This window comes from Pholis gunnellus, assembly GCF_910591455.1.
Source record: "Pholis gunnellus genome assembly, chromosome: 6".
NCBI classification, from domain to species: domain Eukaryota; kingdom Metazoa; phylum Chordata; class Actinopteri; order Perciformes; family Pholidae; genus Pholis; species Pholis gunnellus.
The window spans coordinates 4,595,623-4,606,785 of NC_136532.1; the positions used below are offsets into that span (position 1 = coordinate 4,595,623).

Genomic DNA, 11,163 nt, shown 5'->3' on the forward strand with positions numbered 1-11,163 from the left:
GATCGTTTGTTTTCTTACATAATTTAAGTTTCCTTTAAGATGTAATTTGCCTTGTCATAAAAATAATACATTTACAATCAATGGGGCTGTTGCCATTGGACGAGACATTTCAAACTTTTTCTTCTCACTCTTTTTTGAAGTTATATTTCCTGCCGTTAACAGAGCTGTCAGATATTTGACCGGCTTGAGATAAATTGGCCTTATAAGACGACGCAGCAGCCCATCGACGGGAGGAACCAAAGTTAATGGGATTGATTGCGGATATTGTGTTTGCTTTCTGCAGGGACTCCAGTGAATCGGATTCCTATCATGGCCAAGCAGGTGTTGGATCTCTACATGCTCTACAAGCTCGTCACGGAAAAGGGCGGCTTAGTGGAGGTCATCAATAAGAAAATATGGCGCGAGATCACCAAAGGCCTTAACCTCCCTACCTCCATCACCAGTGCAGCTTTCACTCTCCGAACACAGTGAGTATACGAGCACAGGCGATGACCCCTGAGACGACTGATAACCCTGCACTCACACTCCTCCTCCTCCTAACACAAGTGCTCCATGAGTGTTTGTTTTTTCTTCTCCACTTCTTTGGGTCAGGCCTTCTGTTGCTTTGATTCACCCGCTGTGATTAAGATATGATGGGTTGTACGTGCCCAGGCGGGTGAAAAGCACAGTCATCTTCATTTCCTGCAGCAGCGGTGTGGTCCTCGCTGTGATTCATAGTAATTATCGCCTTATAGACGGCTTGGCATTAAATCTGGAGTCTCAGCATTTCCACATGATTTCTCACCTCACAGTCCCGTCTCCTGACAGCTAAGTGGAAAACATTATTGTTACTTTTCAGTAAGGAATATAGTAACTTTGTGGCTTATTCTTCTTCTGATATAAACCTTTCTGGAACTTAAGGAATCAGTTTTGTTTGATCTGGATGAAAATACATTTTAAACATGTATGTGCCTGAAGGACTGAAGAACAGTCTAAACCCTCAGAGGAGCTGTTACCTGAGACTCTACAGCCAAAAACATGATCAACTTTGAGATTTTGTGCTATTTAGCTTCCATGTCATGTCTTCTTTCAGACTACGGGAAAGAAAATATCCAAACTCCACATTTAGGTGTATATTTTCCTACTTTGTCTATTTGTGTCTGTAGATTTCTCTTAAATTTACCAAAAGTGCCTCATTTGCATATTTAAACATGACATTTCAGAAAACTTGTAACACAAAAAATAATTGTCTTAATGTAAGTAATCAACTGGTGAGGTTTCATGGTGATATCTATTAGTTCATTTTTTTTTTACCCTAAAGGCCGTTTTCTCTCAGTACTTTATGATTTATGGAGTGATATAAAGATATATCTAAAATCCCCTCTGGAGAAACCTTTAACTCTAAAGACTGTATGCCAATGTGTTGCTGGACTTTCACAGGAGACGCACGGAAAAAAAGAGGAATAATTTGTGTATGATATGATATCAGTCACGTGTCACTGTGGTCCATGATTCCTGCCATGGAACCGTGTCCACATGACCAGTTCACAGCACATCAGTAATCAGACCTCATTTGGAGACATAGCTTACTGATATAAGTTTTGGTTATAGAGGATGCTGTGTTCGTCGTGACTTTGCATTATTATATTTGTTTGTGTATATCTGTGTGTGTGTGTGTGTGTGTGTGTGTGTGTGTGTGTGTGTGTGTGTGTGTGTGTGTGTGTGTGTTTCAGAGCAAACAGAGGGCAGTGACAGGACTAGGAGGACAGGCAGACAAAGCTTTTCCTCACAGCACAAATGTGTCTGAATTCAGCAAATACTCAAATGTGGAGACAAACTTATTCAGACTTCTAGAGGCTTCTTTGTGTTAGTTTCACTTTCCATCACACTTTGGATGAAATCGTTTTAAATTAGAGGGCCAACCGGGTCCGTGTTAATGCTCTCGTCCCCATTTCAATGCTACTCTCTGCGTCCACAGCCTTTTGTTGTCAAACCATTTAGAGATCAGCTCACTGGAGAAAGCTTAAATGCATGTTAATGCACAGATCGCAGCCATCGCAGAGTGCCATGCTGCAGATCCTATTTGGGATAAAAGGGATGGAAACATGCAGCTGTCACGCTGTTAGAAGCCCTGTGGCTTTTGGGTGAGGATGTGGACAGAGGAACTATGTCATTGTTTTATCATTTGTAAATTGTGCTCAGTGCTTGAAACCAAAATAATTCAAATGGAATTAAAACCGTTTCATTTTTTCAGGTAGATCCAAGAAATGATTTCACAGATATTGTTTGAATGGTCATTCAAGGACTGTTCTTTTCAATCCCACTCCCGCCCTGCAAAGACCGACTGATTTGATTGATTGACAATATGAGACAAAAAGCCTCGTAAATCGTTGATGTCTTCTTCCCCGCAGGTACATGAAGTACCTCTACCCATATGAATGTGAAAAGCGGGGACTGAGCTCCCCCGGTGAGCTTCAGGCAGCTATCGACAGCAACCGGCGGGAAGGCCGCCGGCAGAGCTACGGCTCCGCCATCTTCAACTACTCTCCCGTGGGCCCCCCCTCCCTCCTGTCCTCACCAAAGATGCACATGTCCCACCTATCGATGCCCACTCACAACAGTGGCCATATCTCCCAGGTGCCTGTGATCAAGAAAGGTAACATGAGACATGACAGAATAAATCAACACAATACTCTCCACTCTGCTGCTCTTCTTAACAAAAGTGCTGTTTTCATTCAATAATTGATTGAAGCTGGTTCTACTTTGCCTTTTTTTTTCAGGAGAGTTAAGACACTTTCTAAGAAACTCTACAGGCAGATATTTCACATTGAAAGATATTTCACATGGATGAATTGGTATTTTGCCCCCTTTTCCTGGTCGGCTGTTAATCATAGACTGTATTTAAGAAGTGGACAGAGTCACTGTGAGGTCGTCCGTTGGTTTGTGGAATACGGTGTTGGGTTTTGGCATTTTGGCTGTCGCCATCTTGGTTTTTGTCCGACGCCATCTTGGTTTCTTGCAACCAGACATGCAAAAAGGTCCCACGGCCTCTCCTACAACTGAGCAAGACTTTTTGGTTATTTTGTGTATTTTTATTGTTGTTTTGTGTCTCTGAAGTCGTTTTAAGTCTCTTTGTAGTTGTTTGCATCTCTATTAAGTAGTTTTAAATCTCTTTGTAGTTGTTTTGTCTCGCATTGTGGTCATTTTGTGTCTCTCTGTAGCCCTTTTGCATTTATTTGTAGTTGTTTTGTGTCTCTTTGTAGTAGTTTTGTGTCTATGAAGTCGTTTTTTATATCTTTGTTGTCGTTTGCATCTCTATGATGTAGTTTTGAGTCTCTTTGTAGTTGTTTTTTATGTCTTTGTAGTTGTTTTGTGTATCTTTGTAGTTGTTTTGTGTCTCTTTGTAGTCGTTTGCATCTCTATTAAGTAGTTTTAAATCTCTTTGTAGTTGTTTTGTCCCGCATTGTGGTCATTTTGTGTCTCTTTGTAGACCTTTTGCATTTATTTGTAGTTGTTTTGTGTCTCTTTGTAGTAGTTTTGTGTCTATGAAGTCGTTTTTTATCTTTGTCGTTTGCATCTCTATGATGTCGTTTTGAGTCTCTTTGTAGTTGTTTTGTGTGTCTTTGTAGTTGTTTTTTCCCTCATTGTGATCATTTTCTGTCTCTTTGTAGTCGTTTTATGTATCTTGATAGTTGCTTTGGTCTCTCTATCTTCTTTTACGATGTTAACTGAAGTAATAAATCAAGTGAGAAGTAGAGTCATTTTCTCATAGACTTCTATACAACCAGAGGAGTCATGAAGATAATGGCCATTAGAAAGAATGCAAGTCTAAGTCACTTCTGCAGGGGCTTCATTTTTGTCCGTTGGCTTTTAATGTGAAACCACTTCAAACAGTTGAGTTTGGTTGACAGTATCTTAACAGCCCTCAACAAAAAGGCAAAGTATAAGTGACTGGAAATAATTGGTGAAGAATAGTAGATCTGTTAAAAAGAAGAAACTGCAGTAGCAGCAGAGTGACAAATATGTCACGGCTCTCTTACCGTGCTGATGGAATAATGCTGTCTTAATATACATGTTACTGAATTTACCACGACATTATTTGCTATTTTTTGAAAATGTGCCTTTATTTTTGAATTGATGTGCTGGACACTCATAGAGGAAAATAAGAACATGTGTATGAACCAAACAATGAGCAGTATACCATTTTACAAACAATCGTCTGGTACATAAGCATCAGAATCACAATCAGCTTTATTGGAATCAGAAATGAAGCAAGCGTGCATGGTCTGAGGGAATGAGTTCATTCATGCTATGATGCAAACAGCGGGCCTGATCCCAAATAAACTAAATCTCTTTCTGTCACTCTGAAGGATGATTCATTTCCTCCTCACGAATACTGTCAAAGGTTCCTCACGATGTATTACAGAGATTATTGCGTGATTGTTACCCGGCCACTTAAGAAGAAGTCGGTGTGTTCACATGTCAGAAATATATGTCACAATAGCTCTTCATTCATACTCATGCAACTTGCGGGTAGTACGGTCATTTCCCCCAAAGAGGAAGCAACTTGCAGGACTTCCTCATATCTTCCGACACACTAATGCACCACGAAGAGCATGGGAGCGATTTGATGACAGGAAGAAAAGATAGCAGCGGACTAATCTGTGTGGCGTGCCATGGAGACATCAGACATGTCTAAAGAACAGTTATTTTTATCGTAAACCATATTTACCCCACGTGGTAACCTGCAGATTGGCATGTCAGCTGGATCTTTGGTCACGTTCAGTTCCTTTTACGTGGTTATTATTGTGTTTCCATGAGAAAACGTTGTGGATGGTACCCCTCCATATATATATATATATATATATATATATATACTTCATATGATAAATAATGGGCCGTTTATTTGATTCCAATACTAATATGAAACGCTGATAAAAGAAAGAGAGCGCCCATTACGAAGTGCTAGTCCCAGCAACTTTGTTTTAAAAATCAAAGTTAGCCTTTGAAAAGCAACTCATGAGAATGAAATGAAAGAAAATGTCTGTGAGACATGGATTATGATGATAGAGATGTCGATTTGACATATTCACAGAAACGAGTGCATTTCAATGAGAGCAAAGACAAAATAGTCAATGTGAGAGCTGATAAAGTATTATCTGTATTCTCAGACTGTCACACACAAACCTCCCTTTGACAGCATGCAGACGTGTTAAGAGACAGATATCACCTCCTTAATAGTCTTTTTCTCCCCAGAAGAGCCCCTCTTGGGCAGCTGCCTGCCCAGCCGGGTGGCCCTCCCCATGTCGTCCAGCGGCCACCACGCGGCGGCCGTGGCCGCTCAGGCGGCGGCCCTGGAACAGCTCCGAGAGAAGCTGGAGAGCGGCGAACCGCCGGAGAAGAAGATGATGACGGTGGCGGAGGAGCAGCAGAGGATCATGCAGCATGCCCTGCAGCAGAACCTGCTGGCGATGGCCACCCAGCTGCCCCTCAACATCAAACTCAACAACAGAGGTGAGACGCTCACAGGGGGGGGGGGTTGAGTTCACCGAGCTCTGTGGAGCAAGTCTCAGAGAGTCTGTACGATTTAAATCCCATTAAATGTGATTTGTGTCATTTTAGAACGTTGACTTAGAACTAACTTTGAGTGTGCACAACTTTGGCAAAGTTTGAAATAGCCGACATTATATCAGAGGCGTAAGAAAATGAAACAACTGGAGGAGAATATTCAGGTTTGAAGCTCAGTATGCTAATGTTTGCATGTAGCATGTGTTTAGTCTATTGGTTCCTCTGCATGTAGCTAAAGGGGCAAAAATACTTTTCTCTATGCTATGCTATGCTATGCTATGCTATGCTATGCTATGCTATGCTACTGTATCATCTGTGTTCCCTTTCTTATACGTTAGATACTTTATGTGCAACACAATGTTTATTACTACACAGTCAAGAGATATGCTGATGAGATTCAATATTTAGATTATTGGCAACAAATGTCATGAAAAACCAAAACCAACAATGAATGTATCTAACTTGGAGAGACAGAGAGAGAGAGAGAGAGACAGAGAGAGAGAGAGAGAGAGAGAGAGAGAGAGAGACAGAGAGAGAGACAGAGAGAGAGAGAGAGAGAGAGAGAGAGAGAGAGAGAGACAGAGAGAGAGAGAGAGAGACAGAGAGAGAGAGAGAGAGAGAGAGAGAGAGAGAGAGAGACAGAGAGAGAGACAGAGAGAGAGAGAGAGAGAGAGAGAGAGACAGAGAGAGAGAGAGAGAGACAGAGAGAGAGAGAGAGAGAAAGAGATGGATGAATGAAGAGATAGATGCCAATAGTGCCAAATGTGTATTAATCCGCCGCTGAAAATAGTCACACAGGAGGAAGTAGTGCATTTGTTGGGGACTAACGTTTGTTAAAACACTACAGTGACCAGCTGTTTCAGGAGCCCTGAGCCCTTCTTTATTTTTAAACTATATTTCTGAGTTCGGTCCACAGCTCACAGCTCACAGCGTCACAGACAGAGTCGTTCAGTCCCAAAGTATTCAGAGACAGACTTGTTGGTTTTGATCTTTTTTCATGGGATTTGTTCAAATCCATCTTGTCATCGTTGCACTCTCATCTTTTGACTTCAAAATACTACATCTACAAATCTGTATTACATGTTTTCTTCAATGTCTTTTGTTTGCTCGTGTCTAGCTTTAGAGTATCTACATTTAGATGTGCATCGGAGATGAAACAGTATTTGTAGAAACATAAATTAAGCTTGAGCCCGATTTGAATGTATCATCTTGTAACCGGGCGTTACGGTAATGTGGAGGTTGCTCGCTGCTTCCCGTCAGACTTTAAATGACAGTGTGTCTACCTCCGTGTAAAAGTGACCCCCGCCAGAGAGGCTGTCTGAGGTCCTGCTGTGCAACGCCTCGAACCGCTAACGCGCACATAGTTCATCACATCACACGTGTAATTTGAAGGCTCAAGCCCCACAAGATAGTCATGAAGAAAAAGCTCTCCTCCGGCTCGTCATCAGTAAAAAAAAATAAAAAAGCCCCGTCCAGCCGAGAGGCCGGCGGTCGCAGTCAGCGCCGGCCCGTGACAACGCCATAAGTCACGCAGGACTTAATGATAGAGGCTTAAGGAAGAATAAGGGGCCTATCTGCTCAGGTGTGATATCATTTCTGTCTGCATCACCGCCTCTCTCACATTAGTCATAATAGCGGGCTTTGCGCTTGATACGCGATGGAAAAGAAACAAGTGAGAATCTCTCTCGGGTTAATTCCCACGCTGGTCGTCTGGCTCTGGCCCTCGCGTAACAAACACTGTCATTTAAAGATTACAATCCAAACACTGTTATTCGTCTCCACCCAGATGCACTCCTGAGACGGATCAAATTTTGTGTCGAAAAGACGGGTTTCCATTCGACATTTCTGTTTATTTCCCAACCCGTCGCATTAGTCGAGACAAGTTTGTTTTTCCCGACCAGCGGGACTCATCTATAACTGACATGTGCAAGTGGCTGTAACATCTTTTGACAGTTCTTTTTCTCCCCAGAACTCTTTAATAAAGCTCTCCTTATCCTGTCACTCTCTGAATTATCACCAATACTCCAGCGGGCGCTCCTCCCGCTCCTTCTGTTCCCTTTCTAAATGCTCATATTGAGTTTTTTTCTCTCTCCCGTTCTCTGCCCCCTCTCCTGACAGATGATAGACAAGAGACCGCATTGAACCTGTCTACCAACGGCATTAGCAGCATCAACATGTCAATAGAAATAAATGGAGTTGTCTACACAGGTAAATAGAGGGGCCGTTTGCTGATGTAATTGCAGGCAGGAAATTCAATAAGTTATAGCAGCACCCTGGTGCTTAGTCCTCTGCGCAATTTGATGTCTTTGCTATAAAATCCATCGTAATGAAGTGGCAGTCCAATAGAGTTAAAAAAGTTAAATATCTCAAAATTGGGCCTGTGGATTTGAGGTCGATGGGGCTTATTGTCTTATGTGCCTGCCGAGAGCGTGTGTGTGTGTGTGTGTGTGTGTGTGTGTGTGTGTGTGTGTAAGCGTAGGTAGCTTGTTTCTTGAGGTAATTACTGCCTCTCGCTTTAACATAGGCCATTCATGTCAGGGTGTACGCCTGGTGGCCGTCACATCACATCCGAGCCGGTGTTCAGCAGAGTGTTGACTTGATCGTGCACACTCTGTCTGTAGATGTCTTTATCCTCTAAACAATACCTACATTTAAAAATAGTCTTCAATATAAAAGTGCAAAAGTCATTTACTGGCTTTAATTTCACATTTACCCATTTAAATCGTTTTGATCTCCTGTTAAACGTATACAAAGCCAACATAGTCATGTCAAGCCGGCTTTACTTACGTAGCCATTATCACTGATTTGTCTCACAATCTGCACGCCGTTGGACACAAAAGAGAGAAACCTCAAGAGGGTGATCTCTCTAACCAGAGCAGACAGACGTGCAATAGATGTCGTATATAACCGACTCTTCCAATGCTTTGTCAGTGCCTCTCAGCGTCTGGTACCAACGCACCGAGGCATCCTTTAGCATCTGCATTAGACACTTTCAACCCACTCCAATGCAATCCCGTCCACGGCATTATATGACGCTCAAAGCACAAAAAGTCAGGAATTTTGTGCAGAATGGGGAAGAATAGACGGGTCAAATGAACGTGGACTTTCACCCAGGAGACAGCTGTCCATGTCCCCGCGTGAAAGCAAGTCAATGTTGACTTATTTTACAGTAGTTATATCACGTTGCGTAGCCCAAGTAACGCTCATACTTATTTTTATGCAACAAACGTGCTTATTTTAACCTAAACCATGATCTTTTCCCTAAAGTTCAGTAGCTTTGTTACGGTTTATTTTGAAAAGGCATCAGAATGCATGTAACGAGGGACAGGCAGTCCCTAACAAATTCAAAACTGATGCCAGAGCGATACGTAGAGCGTCAGTATTTGACGAGTTTTGAGTGAGAATAAGTTGAATATGCAAAGTAGACAGTAGTAGCAGTAGTAGAACTAGACCGAATGATGATGTTATGAAATGACGTACAGAAAATATAGATAATAAATCCATATTGTAATAATGATTCCCTCAATGTTAAACTTTAATCTGGAGTAGCCGGTTCATTTTTGGCGTCTTTGGGCAAAGATTCCATAATAACTAGCGTCCTGTTTTCTTTACAGACCTTTGATCCTGTGAAGCCCTTTGAAATCACACTGAAGGGTTTCAGAGACAGAAAATAATATGAGGTTTCTAATAGTTTAGCCTTCTGCTAACCGTGGCGTAGCTGTGAGCAGAAGGCTGAACTATTTTCTCTCCACTCTGAAACACTTCACTGATGCTGTTTTTGGGGGTGTTGCTTTGTCAGTGTAGGCAGTTTGCACCTACGCTGGAAAAGCAACTTTCCCTTCAAGTCCGCCGATGAATCTGGCTTTCACCGTGTTTTTTTTTTTTTTCTGGCTTTCACCGTGTGATGGGAGGTGCACATGCACCTGCATTTGTAGAACAGCCAAAAGGAACGCCCCCTTATCTGAAAGTATGGGTGATTGGCCAAACAGGTTAGACTTTCTGAAGCCTGAAAGCAGATCCAAGAGGATGTGCAGAAGTCTAGTTTTCTGTCAAACCACTTGAATTACAATATGTCGAAAGGTTATTATGGAATATTTGCCCAATGACACCCAAAAATAAACTGCCTACCCCAGCTTTAATCATACATTATGCTGACCTGCTAAGCATACTTGTAGGGGAAAGGCCTTCATTAGTATTGATGTGCCTACATTTAAGACACCATACGTGTTTTAAATTGTCCCAGTCAATTCCTTGCCTTTTCTCAGAGAAAATCCATTAATTCTGCTGTCTGGATAAAAGAAATCTGCGGTATTTTCTTCCACACCTCCAAAGTACAAATCCATGTCCCGTTGACTCCGAAGAGTTGGGTTTCATTCATCCTGTAGACCACAGACGTAACTGCTTACAGTCTCTGGAGGTCTGCCAGAACTCATGGAACCATACTTCCATATGTAGCTCATGTGAAGTTGGAATTTCAGGCGACATTATTTTGGGCTACAGTTATATGTGTGTGAAACATGAAATGCTACCCTCTGTAGACAGGAGTTAAGACCTGTGAGGGAGTGGGACCATCAGTGGTGACGTCGGGGACAATCGCTGTCGGGGGGTCCGGGGGTTTTTAGATGTGAAAGGTGTGTGAGAAAATGTGTTAAATTGCTCTTGAGGTATTGATTATTTTAAAAAGACTGCACTTCATTACCATGAAACTGTAATATATCAGAAGCAGAACCAGGTTTTCTAACTAAACTGTATTATAGACAATAGTGGGCAGTGCTGTGATGCCGTTTGTACGGTGGCCAACAAGGGCCAAAACGCGCTATAGCGGCCCCATAACATTTCCAATAAGAGAAACATGCTGCAGGTTCAGAAACGATACCAATTCCAAAACAACGATGATGGGGACGTGCTGCAGAAAACAGAAACGATGCAAAGTCAAAAACACATGAACCTCGACATGCTTTGTGTGGTTTTCACTTTGCAATCTTTCTGTAGTTGCAGCGTCTTTTGCGGCACGTTTTTGCTGTTTTGTTTTGTTGATTTTCGGACGGGTTTTTGTCTTGGCATCGTCTCTAAAGCCGCAGCGAGTTTCTCCTGGTGAAAATGTTTACGGCCGTGCGTTTGCCCCTCGTCGTCCACCGTACCGGCCCTTTAAGAACTGGACCATGTGGAGTTGGAGGCCGACTTAACACTTGATGTTTGCTCCTCAGGCGTGCTGTTCGCTCGGCAGTCGGCCATATCAGCGATGACGGGACACCGCGGGCGACACGGCAACTGCCCGACTCAGGGAAAGACCAGTCCGATACAGTTCCAGCCCTCCTGCTCCTCCTCCTCTTCCACATCCTCCTCCTCTTCCTCACTCCACGGACACAGAAACTCCTCCCCCTGAGTTTCCTGTTCCCCCCCCACACCTACCTCCTCACCCCACCAGGGAGGAGATCCATTCTCTTCTCAAAGACACCAAGCAGACGGAGACATAATCATCAGAGAAAGCCACGTTCACGTTGCTCTTGAGGTGGCTTTCTCTCCAACCACTGCATCAGATTCCTTGTAGGTCAGCTATTTACAGGCTAGAAATCTTCCAGTCCCCCTTTGCCCCCCCCCCCCCCTCTCTTCCCG

At 42.8% G+C, this 11,163-nt stretch overlaps 1 protein-coding gene across 1 annotated transcript in view; it reads left to right on the top strand.

Moving 5' to 3' along the window:
- arid3c (AT rich interactive domain 3C (BRIGHT-like)) overlaps positions 1-10,933 on the top strand; it is a gene marked incomplete at both ends in the record, with an annotated part of 81,359 nt that extends 70,426 nt beyond the window's left edge. Inside the window, 5 exons of the mRNA XM_079161760.1 lie at positions 284-467; positions 2,391-2,635; positions 5,236-5,493; positions 7,666-7,755; positions 10,755-10,933. Of these exons, the coding sequence (XP_079017886.1) occupies positions 284-467; positions 2,391-2,635; positions 5,236-5,493; positions 7,666-7,755; positions 10,755-10,933 (956 nt within the window). The remainder of the gene's footprint in view (positions 1-283; positions 468-2,390; positions 2,636-5,235; positions 5,494-7,665; positions 7,756-10,754) is intronic.
- Positions 10,934-11,163: the final 230 nt, after the last annotated feature.